Source organism: Lampetra fluviatilis, chromosome 32, assembly GCF_964198595.1.
Source record: "Lampetra fluviatilis chromosome 32, kcLamFluv1.1, whole genome shotgun sequence".
Classification (NCBI taxonomy): Eukaryota; Metazoa; Chordata; class Hyperoartia; order Petromyzontiformes; family Petromyzontidae; genus Lampetra; species Lampetra fluviatilis.
Window position 1 is genome coordinate 10,907,677 of NC_136306.1, and position 22,723 is coordinate 10,930,399.

Here is a 22,723-nt window from a genome sequence, read left to right on the forward strand (position 1 = left end):
TAAACTAATGGAACTCAGATCAATTACAAGCAAACACTGCCTCTCAATGTTGAGCCAGGGGAGGGCCCTCATTCAGCAGTTGTTTGACAAAAGTGATCACATTGGTAACATTTCCACTCATTGTATTTGTATAAATCCCTCTACTGCACTAGGCAATATGTTTCTGTGTATCTCTAGAGCTGTATCAGTAAATAAGCTTAAAATGACTTGTACTCCAACTTGAATTCAAACACGTTTTGTTTAATTTGCAAAACGACACGGGTGTGGCATTTCAGTTCACCGTAAGTTTTTGTTGTAGTTGCTTCAAATGGCAGGTCAAAAAATGTTGTCGATCTGGCTCTATCGTTTCCGTGTTCACAAACCAAAGCATCGCTTTTTTTAAGTGTCCTTTAAAATCACAGTAATGTACCAGTCCTTTCACATCCACAGGTTTGCATCCCACTGGGATTTTTGCACACAGCGTTGGTGTACGGTGTTTTTTCTGCAATATTTTGCTGTCTTTTTTTGGATTTTCTGTTTGCACTCAGTCACATATTCACTTTAAGATGTTTTTTGTTCATGTTTTTGTTTTTTGTTTGTTGCGGTTGCACCCGATTCAAGAGCCGAATGGCTCACAGGGCTATACCTAATAAATGAACTTGAACTTGAACAGGACTCGCGTTAACTATCGTGCAAGCGCACAGGAAAATCTGTGGCTATGCTAAAGCGAGGAGCTGTATTACACTCTACTGGACGACGACGCTACGCTCTGTGGAGGCATATCTTGTGTGGCTACCATGATCCCTTTAACACGGAGTCGTCTGTCACGGGCTGTTTGATTAGCACGGTTGGCTACGTACGGTGCGAAAGAAGTCCAACCTACAGTACACACTGCATACGTGGAATAGGGTCGACTCGTTAGAATGATGGCTTTAATCTAAGTTGTCTTGTGGTTGTTGTTGTTTGACTTGCATCCCACTGGGATTTTTGCACAGCGTTGGTGTACGGTGCTTTTTTCTCAAAGACTTTGCAGTTTTTTCCTGGATTTTTCTGTTTGCGCATATTCACTTTAAGATGTTTTCTTGTTCATGTTTTTGTTTTTTGTTTGTTGCGGTTGTACCCGATTCAAGAGCCGAATGGCTCACAGGGCTACACCTAATAAATAAAACTGAAAACTGAAACCGACTCGGCTTACCATCTCGCAGGATCGATCATTTCGTACAACTTTCTGCTTAACTTTTGTGTTTACTTACATATAGAGCAGTCAATACATGTTCTCAGTACGAATAAACTCAACCCATCCCTTCCTCTACAACCTCTACATGGTCTATCAAACACTACCACTTTGTGATACCAGCCATAGTTGTCTTCGCAAGACTTTGTAATCGCCACAAATCACTCAAACATTAACTCTTTTAAGTAAACACACCGAGAGGCGAAACCGGCAAGAGATCGCACGTCCTACAGGGGACGTCTCGCCAAACCCGGCAAAACCACTAGGTCAGACCGTAGGCTTGGGCCTACGCGTCCTACTCTTCTCTCGTCAACACCCCAAGCCTGAGAAAAGACACTCGGATGTGTGGGTGACGGGACGGAACAACGGATGCCGTACAAACAACCAAGTTTCCCCTCCTCCGACGGGAGAGCGGTGGTTCACTCACCTGGTTAGCGAGGCGGTCTCCCCAAGCTCTACCCACGACTCCGCCGAACTCGCGAGCGACTTCACGACAGCGGCCACGCCCCCAACCGGTGACGCTTTACGGCGTCACGAGCGCACGCGCCCCGCCGCCAGAATTCCCAGTGCGGATAAGCGGCACCCGGCGTTTGCAAGCGCTGCTTATGCGCTCTGCTAATTCTATTTATGACTCACAATGGGGAACACGTGCACGTTTTGGAATCTGAGTATTTGTTGAGGCTGGAGAAATCCGATGAGTTATAAAGCTCTTCCCCCCCCACACAGATCTCCAGTAGGGGTCAGAAGGTTACAACAAACAATACAAAACACGACAGGAGTGCAACGTATATGAAAGGTAAATACTTCACTTAAAAACGTATTTAAATATTTAGTTTTTATTTAACATTAATCTATCCTCTTTGGTTCTTCGGTAAAGTCACGTGGGTAGAAAAAAGAATAATAAACACAGCAGTAGGACTGCTCTGTTTATTTTTTTCTACGACTGCTGTGTTTATTATTATTTTTACTACCCACGTGACTTTACCGAAGAACCAAAGAGTATAGATTAATGTTAAACCAAAACTAAATATTGAAATACGTTTCACACCTGATAACGATTGCTTGTGTTGCGATCGAAGCGTCGTGATCTATTTATTGTTTCTACCCACGTGACTTTACCGAAAGAACCAAAGAGTATGGATTCCTGCAGTCACGAACGTTTAAAAATCAAGATCGAACATTAATCTATGTTTGCAATACACAGTAATCGATTCCTCATGCGATTTTTTTTGGTTTTTGCTCCGATTGATTTACTTTGCCTTTTTAATGCCTTCGTAATTTTTGGTGACCCAAATCAGTCTTGCAGATGACGCCTCTGTTGGTCTTCACGAGTTCTCACCTCGTTAAAACAAAGCACACACTCCAACCCTCGTGTGTGCTGGTGTGCCCCGCCTACCACCGTGTACACCTACAGCCCTTCTTGCCCATCTACTGCTGGATGAGGGCCGAACCCACATCCCCATGCTGTGCGAATTGTTTGAATCATACTTCACCACGATGGTCAGTGGAGATTAAAGGCGGGCAGTATAGACGTGGGAATATATAATTACAGTATATATATTTTTAAACTATTTAAATTTTACTAGGTAAGGCCCACTAACCTATTTAGCTCTTTTTCAGAAGCGACCTGGGCACAAATGGTAGCCCAATGAAGTGGCTTACCACGTGGACATTTTTTGCTGCACTGCCATCTACTGCCCATCAAAAATCCCCGCAGCCTATATGACATCGTTTATGCATGGTGGTAACTAATCACAAAACTATTCAGGTTCAAGCCTGCTCAGTTTACGAGATCTGATAAGATTGGGTGGCTTCTGGATGATTATATTATCTTTGGTGTCTGCTGTTGTATTAGCCTAAATTCGAGCTCTGACAATGAAAAACATCGGTGTGCCGATCGTGCAACACACAGTCGACTATACTCTTTAGATCTTTCGGTAAAGTCACGTAGGTATAAAAAAAAAATCTCACGTTTCGATCACAACACAAGCCGTCGTCCTCAGGTTGTATTGCCATCGAAACGTCGTGATTTTTTTTTAATACCTACGTGACTTTACCGAATGAACCAAAGAGTATGGATTCCTGCAATCACGAAAGCTTCAAATCAAGATTGACAGTCGACTGGAGTGCTGCCCTCCAACGTGTCCGCCAGAGGGCCACTTGAAAATATCTTGAAAGTGATTGCGATGAAAAGTAGCTCAGTGATTTCCACTTCTGTGGAGTTGCACTGCTTTCGATTATACATCGAATGAATTGTCTCGTAATACGACGCCGATAGCATGATGCAGATACAATTGTGGGGGGGGAGGCAAAAAACATTTATTAAAAAAAGATAAACTATTCACATTTTCAAGCTATGCTTTGAGCTTCAATTTTCAGTACTGTATAACATTTTAGTGCGTTCAACTTACTTAGCGTAACCGGCTCGCCCTATCCATCTTCCCGTGATCGTAACGAGGGGATAGACAGGTTATTAAAGACTCAACACTGCACCAGAGACTCAGCGATGCACCATCGACTCAACGCTGCACCGGTGAATACTCTGCATCGTGTTCTGCCCTCCTCTTGAGGATTGAGTGACTCCACCACCGAGGGACACCAGAGAGTTGTGGACCGGCGACTCTTTATCTCAAAGTGTTCTTCCGAGGAGCATTCGTGCATCTGTCATTATCACCGGATGCACACCAATCGACCCCACGTGACACAGCACCTCACTGCTCAATCCCTGTACAGTGGCCATCTGAATCTTAATAGGTGCCCTGTACCCTGAATGGATTACTCCACTCGTGGGCATCGCCTATTGTGCAGTAAAGTGAGTCTATGGGTCCAATCCATGGCCATCATTAAACTCCATTCACAATATACGTGTGATTCATTACATAAAGCCCATACAGGTTACATTCGCCTATGCCAGGTGATAACGTGTAAACATTCATTATCTCTTATTCAAACGACATTATCAACTGTTTTGTAAATTTATATCAATTTACCATGCACATTGGATTCAATTGAAGATAAGAAGTATATTTACTTCTTAATAGTGAGATCAAGAGCGTGCATACACGGGTGTATATCAAGAATGTATGCATGTACAGTTGTAGACAGAGGGTGTTAATATACGGTGTTTTGTATAAATCGTGTAGTACACACACCAGTGAAACCTTTTAACAACCATGGGAAATGCACTGAGATTCATTCCTTTGCAAGAGAGTCCTGGGAGTCATAATTACATCGTTTTTTAAACCGGCGACAAAGCTTAGGGGTAGCGAGTTCGTCTCTTGTTGCAGAAGTTCACGGTTTGAATCCAGTGGCTGCCCTGATTAATAAAGCAGGTGTATTAACCGTACATATACACGCCATCTGCTTCAGTGGACGTTAAAGTTCCCGAGGCGTCATTAACAAAAGTAGGCGATTGTGTGCCAGCATCATGGTCCAAATTTGCCATGTTTGAAACATTAATTGCAAAATACTCAATTGAAATATATATAGTAATCGTCACCCCCGACTGAGAAAACTTGGCCGGACCCTCCTGAAAGTGATGAGACTCAGGATTTGCTGGGTAAATAAGTGCAATAATAACATCAACCAAAGAGCTCAAGTGATCTTCAACATAACATAATCATTCGAAACAATAAAATCCAAGATGTCAGAGAGCGCCTTTTTTATTCTCAAATCTCGGTACCCGAGTGTGTCGTCAACGCCGCGGTGAGCATGTCGAGGTTTGTAGCGAAAAATCTCAAGTGGTAAACATTTTTCATGCTACCGAGTGTGTGGATTTAACGACATAGTCCCAGCTCTAAATTTAAATTAAATAGCAATAATTGACACCCTGCATAAATAGATCAACTCTACAGTATATGTGTATAGTGTGTGTATTTATCACACTGTATACATACACACACACACCTCCACCCACGTCTGCCCCCGTGTATGTGTTCCCCCACCTGTGTTGAACCATCATTAACGTCGTTTACCACCACCTCTCTCGCGTAGTCGAGCACTCTGCTCTGGCACGTGGTGCGGTCACTTATTGCTGACGAGCAGCAGGTAGCGGATACGGCACTGGTTCTCGTTGTACACCAGGTACTCGCTGTGGCTGAAGTTGCTCTGCTTGAACTTTGCGACCTGCACCGGGCGACCCTGGGGCACAGTCACCTGCTTTCCATCTAGTTCCAGGGTCACGTCTTTCTTGGGGTCTGCCATGGAAACGATGACAACAATAAATTAATGTTACAAAGAACAACTTTACAGCCCTGTGTGAATCCACCGCTGCTGGATGGAGACATCCCCGTGCTGTTGTATATCATGGGGTTGTTTGGCCATACTTCACCACGCTGGTCAGTGCGATTCAAACATCAATCGCTGCTGTTGTTCGCCATGACCGGGTATCAAACTCAGATCGAAGGGTTTATAGTGCAGTGCGCTAACCACTGGGCCACCCACTCTACTGGCTGGGACATGGGTGGTAACAAAAGTGCAAAATCTCGGGTCGAAAATCCTGCAATGCTTATCTACTTCAGAGGTGGAAGCTCGAAGAAGAAAGTTCTGGAAGGAGGTTGCGAATGAGGCCAAGAGACAGAAATAGAATCCTTTTCTGTCATATGAAAATAGCAACATTAAAAATGTAGATAGAGTTCAGATATCCAGTCATGAACATCAGTCAAGATGTGGCGAAACATTTTGATGTCCTACCGGGAAGTGACTTAAAGGGGCAACTGTTCACGATGTGTTTCCGTTGTTTGAAGTTTGCCACAGTTGCAGTGCGGATTGTCCTTTAATCGCCACTTGTGCATCAGATATCCACATCGCCCATTGAAACGCAAGGCAGGGCTCACCGCTGATTAACTAAATATGGAAGAATATTTTCCAAAAATAGTACCCAAAACCTAACCCTGTGAAAACTGTGGTGTCAGCCTTCCACCATAGCAACATAGAAACAAAATTATCCTTCTCGATGACTTAATGGAGAATGAAAGAGAGGCTTCCCCATGAATTTTGATGGTCAAACGTTCATCCTTTAACTCTTCATGAGGTATAACTGTGTTCTTCTAAACAACCTGCTCCCCATATAGCAGTTTTAAAAGCGCATACCTGACCAAGGCTGTTACTTTTATTATTTCTTTGCTTAAAATCTTGTTACCACAGTAGAACGCCTCTTTTGCACGAGTGGACAGGGGTTATGACGACGACGACGGTGCTGGCGATCCGTACCTGGCTCGACATGACCGCGTGCCACCACGCTGTTGTAGCCTGCGGGCGCCTGCTTCAAGCTGCTGTCATCCTTCGTGATGGTGAACTCATTCCCCAGCACCACCTCATTCAGGAACATCACTCCCCGGCCATCACAGGCATAGCCCACTGCCAAGCAGAAGATAAACAACAACAACGACAACAAGTTAAATGCTACCTTACTCCGATGAAAACTCATTCCTTTAGAACTGCTTTTTGTGTACGTACATTGCGAAATAACTTCAACATACATACAGTACATACATTAAAAGTCATTACTATTCATAGTAGTAGGATCCCCTGAAAAAAAAGAATGTAGCATTTCATAATCCTTGAAGTGTTTTCTGGTCGTACCGCGTGTTGTTCAGCATGAAAGTAATCCCGATGAAAGTGTTTCACGTAAACTCATCATCAGGAACTATTTCACAATCTGCCATTGCCATTATGAGCCCCCCACGTTGCAAAGATTTGATTTTAAGGATTCATAAATGTTTCGTAAATATCAAGACATGGCTTGAAAAGAGAATTACTTTTAATCTGTATGGGTGGTGCAGAAGAGCAGTGATTAGACCACTGTGCTATGGATCCCAGCTCGATTCCTGGCCATGGTTAATATCAGTGGTGAATGATAACCAATCCGGTCGTACATCCCCCACACCCACCTACCAACCCACACTGACCAGCATAGTGAAGTATGATCACACAACCCCCATGCTATGGGGAGGCCCTCATCTAGCAGTGGACTGATAAAGGACTGGATTATAATGTATATCTAATATCCTGAAAAAGAAGAGTCCATTATTTGTGAGACAAAAACAAATGTAATTGGAAAAATTATCTTAACAAATTACGAGTATGCTCTCAAAAGTGTTTTCGGGTTGGACCACGCGATGTTCAGGATGATGTCTGACGTTTTGCTCTCCACACGCTGGCAGCTTCTTCGAGAACTGAACTAATTCTTCCGCAACCAAACAAAATGCTGCGCAACCCGAAATCACGTCGGAGAGATATCCCGATGAATTTCTGACCAGCAGATTGAAAAAGAAAATCAATCGGCAGCAGCAGCAGCAGCACGCACTGTATTGTGCCGACTTCTCATTCTGCGACGCGAAGTAGATTCCGCATCCCACCCGCCCGCCCGAGTGCGGCATAATGCGCAGGCCGCTCTTCAGGATGGCTGCCACCACCGCAATGTTGGTGCCATGCCAGAGCAGACGGCGGTTCGACAGCTCTTCGTGAGCCTTGAATCGCTCGCACTGTCGATGACAGAGACGGACAGAGGGAGATGGAGGGAGGGGGCGCGGATGGGAGTGACAGAGATAGGAAGAGAGAACGAGATGGAGATTAGACGGAGAAAGTAATACAGATACGTCAAAACAGAAGGATGGAGGGACACAGAGAGGGAGAGAGATTGAGAGATATAGAGGCAATGATACAGAGGGAAGGATTCAGATAGAGAGAAGACAGAGGGACAATTTAACAAAGAACCATAGGGAGAGACACAGAGAGAGAGAGAGACGGAGAAAGTAAAAGAGACAAAGAGAAAGAGAGATATAGAGACAGGAGGGGACAATGGTTGAGTATCAGTGGAAGACCATGAAACAAAGCTGACTGAAATAAAAATATTTAAATATAGCATTTATAAAAATACACGGGGTGAGGTGGCACATAAAGATTTATATAAGTTAATAAGTCATGTCACCTTAGGCCGTGCTCATATATGAAGGCAGCTCTCCATCAAAGTTGGAAATGTCACATTATTATCACAAGTAAGATCTGTAAATTAGCTCGGGGGTTAATGTGCGAGTACCTCTCCCTCTCTGTTGACTTTCCACACGCAGTTGACTTTCATGTAGGAGGGCGCTGTGGCTGCCACGTACTGCTTGATCACCTGCAGTGGCACATAGAAAGAACCTGCTAGGCTGGCGGGTCCAAAAACAAAGATCCCCCGTGTAGCCTTAACAGACTGTTGGGGCAAGTGCTGTTAGCGAGTAGCACCTTTGAAGACCTGCATGACACACGAGGGGGTGGATGGCCAGCACCACGCCCGACTGCCTTTTTCTCCCTAGTGGCGTTGTTTACACATCGCACCAAGTACACTTTTGAGTCTGAGTCGACCTAGGGGTGCCCCAGGACCGGTTTCACTGAGCATAAATCGCCACTGGTGTTGGCCGTGAGCAGGAATTGAACTCGGGTCGCTGGGTTCGTAGTGCAGTGCGGTAACCGCTACACTACCGCTCCCCACGTGCACACTGAACAGCATAAGCGTAAAAGGAGACGCAGCCCTTATCTTGTTGTATCCCATTCATAACGTTCGTCTATCCAACGTGACTTTGAAGCATCGTTAAACGAGAAAAAATTGTACATTACAATTATATTTAGGTGCACCACGACAGCGGTCTAGTTATGATACAATGAGAGCATTACCATGGTGACCGCCATGATTCAAGCCCACTGTCTTGAGAGCCCATGATACACAGCTTGGCTACAATACCGAGCCAGCAAGATAACAGGTTCTTATTTTGTGGGCTGCATCTTCCGTTAATGAACACAAAGCGACTCGACTGACGCCCGCTTCCACGACGCAAGCGCTCACGAGTACCACGCACGCTTCGTGCCCGTTCGTGTGAGTATGCGCGAGCAAGCACTCGCTGAAATCTCGTGAGTGTGAGCGAGTGTGCGGGCGCTTGCTGCGAGCTTGCGCGTGAGAGCATAAATGCATGTGAGCCAACGTGCGAGTGCACACGGGCGTGTGCGTACAGGGCAGTCTCGAGCTCGTCGTTGAGCCAGCAGTGGGGGTGCGTTGCGAGTGTGCGCGCGCGTGTGAGCACTCACTGCGAGCTCGTGCGAGTCCTCCCCCAGCAGCTCGAGTTCGCACTTGAGCAGGTCGTAGTCGGCGTTGAGGGGGTGTGGAACCTCCACGACGGTGCCCACATCTCCCTCGCCGCCTGCCGCTGCTGCCGCGCGATCCTTGTCAGCCTGGAGCGATTGCGCCAGGACGATGTCTGCCAGCACCTGCCGGGAAAGACACGGGGACGGGAGAGACGCGGGGCCGATGCATGGGAGATGATGAGACACGTCAACAATAAGATAAAGGGATGAGACATGGGAAATGCTGGTGACAACCGCACAACAAAACACAAGGATGAGATAATTATGAGCATAAGACAAAGCTGATGATGATGAGACATAAGGATGAGACACAGGCACAGGGATTAGACATGAGCACCAGATACAGACGAGGCAGAAACAGGAAATGCAAGGACAGCATCACACAGGGATGACAGAAATCCAAGGATGAGAGCAGGAGAAGGTAGAGCACAGAGCAATGAGACGTGGTGACCGTGGAAGTGAAAATAATGCTTGGAGAATGAGACGGGAACGATGAGACTTGGAAAATGCAGACGAGCACGAATCATTGCTAATTTGAGTGCAGAGACTCTGACGCAGAGGTTAGGGTTCAATTAAATGTTAGTGATTGTATAGCTTTAAACTAATCTGAATCGTAAGACTTTGCAGTCTCATGAGCTGATAATGAAGTGAACATCATAAAATAAATAATGATTCCCTCCAATATTTGTCTTTCCACATAAAAACATTTATTTTTACACAACCTAGTCGCCACAAAGCCTTCTGGCAGCGCATATCATGAGCAGCATCTGTTTTGTAGCAAGCTCTGGATCTGTAATTCACTTTCAATGTCTTATCAGCAGTCCAGCTTGCTTGAACCAATATTGGCAAGTTGCCCAATGTTTACAGACAAGGACCCTTGCCCAATGGAAAGAGAACTTAGATCGATTTAATGTACAATAAAAGTCGTGTATTTGTAGATCTGTGCTGTTTCCAGCCATCCCCGTGTAGGAAAATACCTATAATGGAGCACTTTGGAGGCATTAGTTGGTGAATCCCATCTGTGTGGATCTTTGCAAATTTCATCCCATCATATGCATATATTTTCTCTGACCACTCTTGTTTCCTCTCACTCGCAAATATCTCAACGCAGGATCCTTCTGGAAATGAGTCCTGCAACTCGGCGAGCCTTATCCATCACAAACAAACATACATGATTATTTTCAACGCCCCCAAACTGCCTCGCACGACTGTCCCCTTGGCCTCTCTCTTTTTTTTTACCAGCAGCATGTCCTTCTTGTTACGGATTATCTCTTGCGAATTGATCACGGGCGGCCGCATGCGCCCAAAGTTGTGCGGGATGATGGTGAAGAAGGTGGAGCTGAGGCTCTCGAGGTTGCGTTGACCCGCAGCCGTACGCAGGGCCTCCTCGATGGCCTCCAGGGCGTCAAACCCACGGCCGATCTGAGCCTTGCTCAGCTTCCCCAGGGGCATCTTTTTCACGTCTGTAGCAGGGGTGACAGGAGAAAATGATAGGCAAATGTTGGTGTATTGACTTGTGTGTGTGTGGGAATTATAGGAATGTAGCATTTATGCTGATGTGGAGTAAACAGCTGTAAAAAAATGTACATGGAAATTACAAACGAGGTGGTGAAAACGAGAAAAAAAAATATCCAATCTTGCATCGAAAACTCAAATTGTAACAGATTATAAAATCTGTATTCGTAATAATTCGTTGTACTGTAATACAGGCACCGGTCGGGTGATGCCATGGTTAGAATGGCCAACTCACAATTGGACGGTCACAGGTTCAAATCACTGGCACGGTTTGACTTTGGCGATAATAAATCCGAGCTTTAATAATGAGATTTTCCATTTTGTGGGAAGTCACCAGCGGTTGTTCTATAGAGATAGGAATGTGGAATTCTTGCCAATGATGTTAACCGTGGCCAGTGATAAGCATGGAGACGCTGATTTTATTTCTGACTGGAAGTTTGGGTAGTTGTGTTGTGTTATGAATATATTTCTCCCAACAATAGGAATGTGCAATATACATAATCATCAGTTCCATAACTGGTGGCCACCCAGACTGTAACCCAGGACGTCAGCTGTATTGGCTCAGTGCTCCAGACATCACTCCCCTGACCCATCCAACCAATGCCTCTTTACCCAGATTCATCTCCTTCATGGCATCCTTGAACATGTCGTTGCTGAAGATGAGCGACATGAGGTCCTGTGTCTGCTTCGGTAGGGAGCAGGGCTTTACCACCTTCTTCGTGAGGCTGCCATCCACAATATCCACCTGAACGTGACAAAACAGCCTTGTTAATAATGATGATGATGCCCTCTCCTACAGGTGCAAAATGTTCAATGGCCAGGTAAGAAGGTGGACTCCTGTAATCCAGAGTTTTGGATGCAGGGTTGGTGGATAACATAGATAATTGTGAAATGCACATTTGCACTTGAGGTGACTCGGACCAGTACAAAAAGTGGATTCATCAAGCGATCCGTGTGAAACTATTGAGTTTTATCCTGCCAAATGCATTGGTTTTATTTAGTTACTCTGGTTTACACACATGATGACGAAGAAATGGGTGGAAATCTCAAGGCAGTGCCTTCCAAAAAAATACTATCATCTTGAGATCTCCTGAGGCTTTCCCAGATCATTATCACCAACCATGATCAATCCACTGCTGAAAGTAGGCCTCCCCAAGCAATTTCCAACTCTTATGGTGCTCTGATTTTGCAATCATCATCCCTTCTAGCGACGTGTCTTGCCCAAGCACATTTACCTTCCTTAAAAGACAAAGTAAATAATTATATTTAGTTTATCGATCGATTTATTTATTCATTCAAGTTGTGTGGCTATTTGCAACCACCTCTGCCTCTGAAACGTGGTGGGGAAGGACTCACCGAGACCACAGGTTTTTCTCCCTCCTCCTCATCCTCTTCGTACTGCATCTCGATGAGCGTATACTTGCCAGGGTGCGCCGTGAACTCGCCACGTTGCTGCCAGTTGTTCTTGGTCTTGTCCTTGAACTTCTTCTCGAAGTCTTTGATGGCCTCGGCCTCATTGCCGAAGGTCTTCATGGCGTTCTGTCCGCCCTCGCCCTGCAGTCACGTGGACGGACAAGGGGACGATGGGATGCAGGAAGAGGATACATGAAAAGAAAGAGATGAAGGCAAGAATGAAGGAGGGGGGGGGGGAGAGAAAAATAAAACCTCCACGTATACATGGACATGTATTTGAGCACAAAGAAAATGTATATACTGTGATTATCCAATGCTTATAAGTGCTGCATTTAAGTGTGTACATATAGAGGCAAGTTGGTGATGCAGTGGTTAGCACGCTACACTATAAACTCCTAGCGACAGCAAACAGTGGCGAATGATATCAGGACCAGCTCCGAATGCCTCCTTCACCAATCCACTCGGCTGGACGGCGACGTATGATCAAACAACCCTCATGACCACCACTGCACATTGAGGCCTTCGTCGAGGGAGCGGATTGACAAAACACTGAAAACCATCACTCTTTGAAAATTACAGAACCTACAATATTCTACGCATGTTCAAAACACACGGTGGAATTGTCATATGGAGCGATTGACTCCTCATACGAATGTGGAATCACCCACTGCTGGATTTGGGCCACCAGTGGAGATGAGCACCACTCCACACTCATTTCAGCAGGCAGACACTTTGCCTTTGGCAATGCAGTGAGACATCGCATAGCACTGCACATTGGCAGTGGAGTGGTGTGAGTAGAGGAAGGCATCATGCTGACCACACGGCCCCAGCGTGTCCACGTGTAGAATTTTCCATCGCCTGCGATGAGCTGGATGATGTAGAACTTGTTGTTGTTGTGGCCGATGTTGGTCTGGTTGAGCATGCAGTCATAGTCTTCGTGCACCTCGAGGCCCTGCCGAGGACACCCAGCAACACTCAGGGGCATATCTTGCAAGGCACAGACAAAGATTCCCCCATATAGCCTGAACAGACTGTTGGGGCAAGTGATGTTAGCGAGCACCTATGAAGGCCAGGATGGCACAAGAGGGGGTAGGCGGCCAGCACCATGCCTGGCCGCCTTTGTCTACCCAGTGGTGAAGTTTACACACCACACCAGGTACTCATAAGAGGCTGAGTCTAGCTAGCGAAGGCCCATGACTGGTTCAGATAATCGTCACTGTTGTTGGCCGTGAGCGGGAATCGAACTCTGGTCGCCAGGTTCGTAGCGCAGCGTAGTGCTAATCGCGGGCAGTGCGACACCAACATTTAGCAACAACTACCATCACCACCCTCGCAACACGGTATATAACAGGACCTTACCGTTTTGTTAGCCAGATTGCAAGCGGAGTCAATCTTGGCCTTTGCTTTGCTGCCAGGTTCAGTCTTGAGAGCTTTGCGAGTCTCAGTGACCTTGTCCACAGCGGGGGGGGCCTCGGGTTCAACCTCAGCTTTTACTTTCTTCTGCCGTTTGCCCTTTGCCGATGCTGCTTTGCGCTTTGGTGCCATGGCTTTGAATAGCTTTTGGCTTCTGTTGACAGAGGTCGAACACCGAAACTGGGGTAAGTGTAAGAACAAATTATTCCCAGTGAAATGTTTCAATAGTTGAAATTGTCCACTACTAACTGGGCTTTCAGTGTATTATTGAGAACCTGGAAGCCTGTGCGTTGGTGAACTATACACAGAAATGCATTTCCGCACAGCCACGTGTTGAAGTTTGTGTACAAACGTCCCTGTTGTATTCGAGTGCAATTGTTTACACATTGTTGATGCACGTCAGCATGGAGAAGCCTTTAAGCAGCAGTGGATATGTCAATAGCAAGGCATGGCACATCTAAACACTTTTGTCCCTCGTGGCGACATTTCCATGGTCAATCAATAACACTCACGCAACTCTGTACATACAATTCACAGGTGAAAGGGACCTGCGGACTTTGACTCAATGCCTAGAATTGCCCATCCTTGGTCTTAAAGACATGTCCTCGGACATAATTTCTGTTTTATTGGCTGTGTAAAGTCCACCCGTGTGAAAGAGTGTGGACACATTTAACACTCGCACACCGGTGCACACCTGTGTGCTGTGACTCAGCCCAGGCATCCTTCATCAACAGAGAACTTTATTCCTCCCAACCGTCTCCCAGCCTTGGTCCCTCCAAGACCCCGTGTCTTGTTTTGCCCACCTCGCTCTCTCATTTGCCTTTCTCACCTCGCCAAACAAAGATCCCCCGTATAGCCTTAACAGACGGTTGGGGGCAAGTGTCGTTTGCGAGCAGCACCTATGAAGGCCGGAACTGTGGCACACGAGGGGGGGTGGGTGGCCAGCACCACGCCCAGTTGCCTTCGTCTCCCCAGTGGCGATGATTACACACCCCACCACGTACTCATTTGAGGCTGGGTCGAACTTGGGGAGGCCCAGGACCGGTTCAAATAATTGTCACTGGTGGTGGCCGTGAGTGGGAATCGAACCCTGATGGCCGGGTTCGGAGCGCAGGGCGCTAACCGCTGCGCCACCGCTCCCCTCACCTCACCCCCATGCTCGTTCACATGCTCCGCCAATCCTTTCTCTCCCGGCGTCTTCCCATGATCATGCAACAAAAAATCCTCCTTCAAATTCGTTTCGGCGAGTTGTCGCCGTCCCGACTAGGATACCCCAAGTCCCAGAATCGATCGAGGTCTCCACTGCCCTCCGTTCTATAAATAGATTGTTTATAATTATTTTGCTATCAAATTCCACGTGTAAGGGGCCGTCCATAAATGACGTCACGCACCTAGGGGGGGCGGGGGGTCAGACATTAGTGACGATGTGTGACCAGGGGGGGGGTTTGAGAAATGTGACGTCACATCAAAATGCGCAACTTTAAATAAATATAGACAACACGTTCTACTTAATTAAATAGACTTTTTAATCAATGTTTTCTCCTACAACATCAGAGTGCAGCGGCACATTAAATACGCACTACAATGACCATAGTTTAAAGCGATTTTAAGCATGTTTTATTTTTGGGGAGGGGGCAGAGCTTTGTGACGTCATATTTGAGGGGGGGTCTGCCTTTTTGTGACGCCGTGTGACGATTGGGGGGGGGGGGTCAAAATCGTCCAAATTCGCGTGACGTCATTTATGGACGGCCCCTAAGCCACTTTGTTGAGCTATCATTTGTGGGAAGGTTGCTTCTGAAACAATAAGTTATCTCAGTGGGCTTTACCTGGTAAGAAAAAAAACTGTCTAGTTTTAATTGTACATATTTTTAGTGATTTGTTTACCTTGAAACTAGGTTTTCCCATTTTTTCTGCCTATACTTTGCACTCCTATCGTGTTTTGTACTGTTTGTTGTTGTACCGTTCTGACCCGCCCCTACTGGACATCTGCGAAAAAAGCGCTTTATAGCTCATCGGATTCCTCCACTATAAATAAAGATTCCGATTCTGACTCGGCTTAGAGAATTGGCTCCGGACAAGACCCATGAGTTCCACGCAGTTCATGACACTCACACACGTGTAGTCTCAATACCGCCACCCGACATTCGCCACTAAGTGTCGGTGACGTCACCACGGCACCTGTGCCAGGCCAGGTGCACTTTGAGGCCGCCACGTGAAGTGTCGAAGGCTCGCTGCTGACATAAGAGGTCACGGGACAGACCCAGCATGTGCCATGCATTGTCTGACTGAAATGACCGGTAGATGCACCACCTGTGCCCCACTACTGTGCCAACTTGCTGTGCTTTATCCACCCAGCGCTCCACTCGTTGTTGTGAGCATCGCTCCTCTGCCCTCCGTTGTTTTTGGAAGGCGACAGCCTCCAACTTGCCCAGCAGCAGCGTCCTTTACGTGCCTCCTCCATAGAGGCCGATATTGACACCGCTGGTACCAGTCCTTGGCAACCACCACTAACACCGCGACATTCGCCAACAAGTAACGATGTCGTCACCACGGCGCCTGTGCCAGGCTAGGTGCACTTTGAGTCTATCGTGCGAAGTTGTCGAAGTCTCGCTGACAGGAGGAGGTCACGGGACAGCCCCAGCAGGTGCCATGTGTTGGCTGACTGAGATGACCGGTAGATGCACACCACCAGCTGTGCCCCACCACCACACACAGAGACACGGGATGCTGGACGTCAACCCCGTGTCAGTGGCGGCTCGTGAAGAAGGCTCGCGAAGGACGCTGCTGCTACTGGGGTAGTTGCAGGCGGTCGCCCTCCAACACAACAACGGAGGGCAGAGAAAGCGACGCTCACAACAACGATCGGAGCGCCGGGCGGATATAACGCAGGGAGTTGACACAGTAGGGGGGGGGGGGTGCGCACAGTCGTCGCATCTTGCAGACGTATCGGTTCAAGCCATCACACCCGAGTCTGTCCCGTGACCCCCATCCCAAGTGCACCCAGCCTGGCACGAACGCCGTGGTGACCTCACCGCAACTTAAGTGGCGAATGTCGATTTGTGACAACAACCCCAATGTCACAACTTAGTATCGTGTGCACGGAAACAACCAGTTGATAAAGATGACAAACCGTGCAGCAGTCGCTACAGAGATGCCCACGTGTGTGACCGGTGTACTGTACCTGTCTGTCGTGAATCGGCGTTCAACGCCAAGACAACACCAACGCAGCAGTTGTGAACGTGGTTTTTCTTTTGGTCGCCAATGTTCAGCTGATTTTTTTGGGGTGAGGCCACGCAATGAATCTCATGCGGCCGAAGCCAAACAATCAATTATGAGACGGTACAGCGAGTACTCATGTTTAAGAACATAAAAAAACCGCATTAAACCACCGGACATGAATTAAAATAGGCAGAGACGATGTGAAGACTTACACAACACCACCACCAGCAGCAGCTACGTTCACACGTGGTTAAGAATTCACTTTGCTTCAACTGTACTGTCATCATCACCACCCACCCCCCCGGGTATACTCTCTGTCATGTCATTGCCTTGCACTCAACACGTACACACAATGCAGGTCAGCTGCGCTAAGACCAACATGACAGTACTCACCTTGCAGCTGTATTCTTACTAACGTTGTTATTGTTACAGCTGTTGTGGCTATTGTTGTTGTTGTTGTTGTCGTCTGCGTATCACGGTGTCTACTGCGGTGGCAACAGCTGATGCGGAGTGGCGCAGGATTGAAAATCAAAGGGCCAAAGGGGAAAAATAAAAAAGGGTTCGTCCCACGAGGGCGGGGCCAAAGCGGGGAGGGGGCGTGGTCTATTCGAATAAGGGCGGGGCCAGGCGGAATAGAGGCGGGGCCAAGTGAAATATGGGCGTGACCAAGTGAAATATGGGCGTGGCTAGTGTTAAAAGAGGCGGGGCGCTCGCAGGGGAGGGGCGGAGCCTGTGTGAAAGTGGGCGTGTTTATTGTCGATGTGGGCTAGGCCGAATAGAGGCGGGGCCAAGTGAAATAGGGGCGTGGCTAGAGGTAAAAGAAGCGGGGCGTTCACAGGGGAGGGCGGAGCCTGTGTGAAAGTGGGCGGGGTTATTGTTGACGTGGGTAGGGGTCACGGGCGTGGGGGCGTGGTGGCGGGGGATGGCCTGACCCTGCCCAAACCTGTCCTGCCCAGGCTTGCCTAAGTGATTGAAGTGCATTGTGTCAATTGTGGTCAAGGTGTAAACAGATAGCCTGCCGTAGCACAACAGTGTTGTTGTTGTAACGTTGTAACCCGCCCCGGATGGACATCTGTGAAAAAAGAGTTCTGTAGCTAATCGGATTATTCCAGTATAACTAAATATTCTGTTTATGTGTTTCAAAAGCAAACATGACGAATAGGGATACCGGCGGACTGACACCACGACTAACAGTGACTTAATGAAATGGATGACAATGATACTTTTGTTTATAAAGTGGCAAAAATAATATTACTTATGAAATGTTTAAGACTTTACATTGCCTATGACTGGAAGTCAATGGGCATGGAATAGCTTAGGTGGTGTAGGATTGTACATCATTCATTGGCATATATTATCCACCAACCCTGCCTCCAAGTCTGGTGGATATGCAAACAAACATGCTCTGGTAATAAATGCCCCATGTTGTAGCTGCTCACCCCGAGCAGAAATTGCTCTGATAGTGGCATTGTCTACGCACTGTTTGCCTTTTGGCGTTCTCTGGTCTGACACTGGTGAGACTAGGCCCTAAAAAGGCTGTCTGGTTTAAATCAATCAGATTCAAGTACAATGTCATATACAGTATTATCGGAGCATGCTTTGCATGTTCGCCACAAGTACGTGTGGTAAATGCAGAATTGATTCCTTGCAAACGTTTTCTGTTTGGTGTTTGAACATTTTAACACCTGTTTTATTGCCAGAAAGGGTAAAACCCTATTCTTATTTTTTATGCTTTGATACTAACAAAAGTTCAAATTTTGATTTGAGTTTAATTTAAAAATATATATCCTCATTGCTGGGTTTAAGAATGAGTGGGTGATTTTCAAGGTTTTTACTTTTCATTGTGGTGCTGCTTTTGTTTCAGCAAGGCGGGGCCTGCTGATCAATTTCCGCAATACTGTACAGACATATACAGTCTACTAGAATAGGTTTTCCCATTTTTTTTCTGGCAACAAACAGGTGTTAAGATGTTACAATACCAAACTGAACTCTTTTGACAAGGAATCATGTCTGTATATTTAATTATCAGACATTATTCCTAGTTAAAAGGTTTCAGTTTGTGTTGTAACATCTTAACACAGCTGTTTGTTGCCAGAAAAAAAGGGTAAACCCTATTCTCATATTTTGTTACTGGAAAAGGAGGTCCCATGATAGTCTAATAGTTTTTTTTTACGTGTTTAAGTTTCTATGAAACTCTTACAACAAACACCAGGGATTGCAATCACCACATAAAGGATGCAGTCCTATTCTTGGACCTGTCTGAACATCCCCAGCAATTGTCTCGGCAGTTACACATTCAGATTAGAGATCTGCATCTGAGGCTCTGCAAAGAAGTTGTCACTCCCCATTGAGGTCAGCATTAAGCCATCCCTGCAGCGTGAAATTCAGAAAGTGTTAACGTGGCCGCAGGCTCAGCGCTGTTTCCACTGAGATCCGTGGTGTGAATCCAGGCAGCTACCCGGTGATGAAGCCGGGTTCTCAGGTATAGGGAGTCGATGGTTTCAGCCCGCTCACCAATGACTGCACAGAAATTAAACATCCCATTGTATCACATTTTATGCTGCAGTTAATTTGGCTATTCAAATTCTGCTAATTAAATATACATTAGTTTGACTGTCATGTGATGAATAGTATTGTAATGCGATGAATGTGGCAGGATGGGTAGGAAAGTGCTACTCCCTACTGTTCCCAGCAGAGGTTACTCGAAGGGATTTCAGAGGCAGATCTATAATATCTGCTTCTGTGGGTCAGTCTCTAACACTGTTGTGAAAGAGGTGCACATTTTATGTGTCTCAGGACATGACACTGATGGCCCAGTTGAGACAAAATTGGGGGAGAAGAGAACAGTAAAAAAGAGCAAATGTAGAAACTTGGGTTAAAATTATTTGGAAAACTAAATAGTGAACAATTATCCAAGGTAAATTCTCAACAATCAACCCTAATATGTTTGTTCGTTGTGTTTGTTTTGAATTTGAGCCAGTCCTGGTCACATCATAGCTGTAATCCAACACTGGAGGCAGGTTCACATATCGTAGACGTGTAATTACAACTTCAAAAACCGCAGGGCTCAAATTTGCCCAGGAGATGGCAGTACAGAAAGTGGATTGAACCCATCTGTGGATTATCTCTTAATATTTGCTGTCAATATTTTTCCTCCCACAAGCAAATTAATGAAAGTGGCCAAACATCTCAATAAAGGACCCTCGTAAAAAAAGACCTGAAAATCAATTTAACCTTCCTGAATAAATGACATTATTATCCACGCTCAGTCCTTATGTTAATCCAGTGCTGGATGAGGGCCTCCCAACATTGTACAGGTCATGGGGGTTATCTTGCCAAGCACTTCGTAATAGCAGTAGCTTGACAAAGGCTACAAATAATTATTTTAATATAAATATCCAAAGTGTAATACTGTACCGCAATCATGATTTTCAAATTCCTCAGATGTGCTTCAAAACGGAGATAAGTTCAACAAACTAATACCCTGGATAAATCAAGTACCGTACATGGAATTTAATTGGTATTAACGAAATGCCCCAACATACTTTCCGAGAACTTGGAATTTAAGAGACTACCACTTAGAGACAAGGTGTGATGAACACCTGTAAGTCAATGTGACTCCTGCAGGAGGCAGTACAGCAGCAGCAGCTTTCTGATCCACCTCTTAGAAGACGTATAACAATTCACTGTCGTAAAAAATATATACATTTGGTGATATTGCACTGGCAGTCAAGTTCAAGTTCATTTATTAGGTATAGCCCTGTGAGCCATTCGGCTCTTGAATCGGGTGCAACCGCAACACAAACAAAAAACAAAAACATGAACAAAAAACATATTTTAACACTTCACTAAAAGGAACAATATATAGTCGTGCACAAGCACACGATAATATATTGTTCCTTTTAGCGAAGTGTTAATCACGTACGTGCTGAGTTTTTGTTTACTTTGCTCCCAGAAGTACGATTATCACGAGTTAAAGTTTACATGTTTCAACGCGTGTTGAAGGGAGTCCACACGCGCGCGAGTCATCTCTGCCAAGGGGACTTTATTGTGCCGATCAAGACACGCGCTTGCGGCGTACGGACACTGCTAACGACCAGCCTTTAATTCTGCCCGAGCCTTTCTCTCCCCCACCCCTTTATAAAAACACCCACCCCTCCTCCCCTTCTCTTTCCTTGCCAATACGTATCTTCTTTGGGTTTCCCCTTTAAGCCCCTATTCCCTTTGTCGCGTCTTCCTTGCCCACTGACCGTCTCTAATTAATGATCTCCCCGGGCGTCGTTCGTTGACCTTTGCGTGACCCCCCCCCCCCCGGCCCGGCACGAGAACTCTGTACAATCTTGATTTGAACTCTACACATGTATTATTTTCAGAATAATTGTAATTGATGGATCATTACACACCAGTTTTTATGAACGCCAACAATACTTTTTTGTACCGCGCCGATGCTCATCACTCCACAGGGGCCGTACATAAATGACGTCACGCGATTTTGGACGAATTTTGACCCCCCCCCCCTGGTCACACGGCGTCACAAAAAGTCAGAACCCCCCCCCTCAAATATGACGTCACAAAGCTCTGCCCCCACCCCAAAAAAAACATGCTTCAAATCCCTTTAAACTATTGTCATTGTAGTGCGTATTTAATGTGGCGCTGCACTCTGATGTTGTAGGAGAAAACATTGATTAAAAAGTATATTTAATTAAGTAGAACGTGTTATCTATACTATGAGATCTCTTTTACCAGTGGCAAAATATAATGGTAGGTTTTTACCCTTTTAACAGTTTTGTACCAGTTAAAAGGGTAAAAACCTACCATTGTGTTATCTATATTTATTTAAAGTTGCGCATTTTGATGTGACGTCACATTTTCAGATCAAATTAAATCCCAATTGCCTATTGCGAGTGATTGCAGCTGAGTCACAATACATCTGGTATTTGCAGCTATATCATGGAACCTGTTTTGCCAGTATCAAAGTATGAAAAATACTTGTTATAAAATAAATAACTTCACGTTCTGTTACGTGCATTGTCTTTGTGCTGTTTGCCTTTTGTCGTTGTTCCCTGGTCTGACACTGGTGACACTCGGCCATAAAGAAGCTTTCGGTCTCTGGTGTAGACCAATCAGTTCCATATACAATGGCAGATATTATCCGAGCCATGTTTGTTTGCATGTTCACCACAAGTACGTGTGGTACTGGTAGGAACCTCCTGGTTCCACCAGCCCATAGGGGATTATTGTGTCCGTCCGTCCGTCGTGCATCCAAAAATGGGAGGGGTTGGGCTGGGTGGAGAGGGGAGGGTGGGGTGGGACTGGGTGGGGAGGGTGGGGAGGGGCTGGGTGGGGAGGGTGGGGCTGGTTGGGGAGTGGGAGGGGTGGGGCTGGGTGGGGAGGGGAGGGGCTGGTCACCCTGTGGTGACCTTATAAAACTCAACGTTTAACCTACTCACGCCGGCTTGTGCCCGCCCTCACAGTCAGGCATATTTGCGGAATACACCACGCCGCCGTTGACCCTGGCCATTGACCGAGCAGCCCAACGTTCTTACCAGCTCCCTCCGCAGGAATGTGTTTAATGCAGACTTGATTCCCTGCAAAATATTTATATTTTGTGTTTGAACATCTTAACACCTGCTTTATTGCCAGAAAGGGTAAAACCTATTCTTATTCTTCATAGACCTGGTGTTTGTTGATAGTCATTGGCATCTTGCACAAAATGAATTATCATTAAAAACACCTAGCCACGTTTTCTAATCTGTTGTGGCTGAACAGTACCCGAAACATAGCCCCTTCCACTTTGCTTCATCTAACCCCAGGAGCCGTAGGCTTGGC

At 46.1% G+C, this 22,723-nt stretch overlaps 1 protein-coding gene across 2 annotated transcripts; it reads right to left on the reverse strand.

Annotated features, from left to right (window-relative positions):
- Positions 1-3,507: 3,507 nt before the first annotated feature.
- Positions 3,508-17,443, reverse strand: PARP3 (poly(ADP-ribose) polymerase family member 3). Of its 2 annotated transcripts, XM_078871562.1 has the most exons (12): positions 17,288-17,430; positions 16,857-16,944; positions 13,622-13,829; positions 13,080-13,214; positions 12,206-12,403; positions 11,462-11,594; positions 10,574-10,797; positions 9,278-9,457; positions 8,253-8,333; positions 7,521-7,698; positions 6,425-6,571; positions 3,508-5,409 (listed from the first exon to the last, which is right to left on the reverse strand). In XM_078871562.1, the coding sequence occupies exons 3-12, from the start codon at positions 13,805-13,807 to the stop codon at positions 5,237-5,239; spliced, it is 1,635 nt and encodes a 544-aa protein (XP_078727688.1). In that variant the 5' UTR covers positions 13,808-13,829; positions 16,857-16,944; positions 17,288-17,430; the 3' UTR covers positions 3,508-5,236. The 2 variants fall into 2 exon arrangements, with proteins under 2 accessions (XP_078727688.1, XP_078727687.1); XM_078871561.1 differs by lacking the exon at positions 16,857-16,944 and having other exon boundaries at positions 17,288-17,443.
- Positions 17,444-22,723: the final 5,280 nt, after the last annotated feature.

Excerpts from the sequence above, each read along its gene's own strand:
- PARP3 (XM_078871561.1), bottom strand. The coding sequence starts at position 13,807 with ATGGCACCAAAGCGCAAAGCAGCATCGGCAAAGGGCAAACGGCAGAAG. Across the intron at positions 11,595-12,205 it reads GAGAAAAACCTGTGGTCTCG|GTGGATATTGTGGATGGCAG; the intron begins GTGAGTCCTTCC and ends TGTCACGTTCAG. Across the intron at positions 9,458-10,573 it reads ACAAGAAGGACATGCTGCTG|GTGCTGGCAGACATCGTCCT; the intron begins GTAAAAAAAAAG and ends CTTTCCCGGCAG.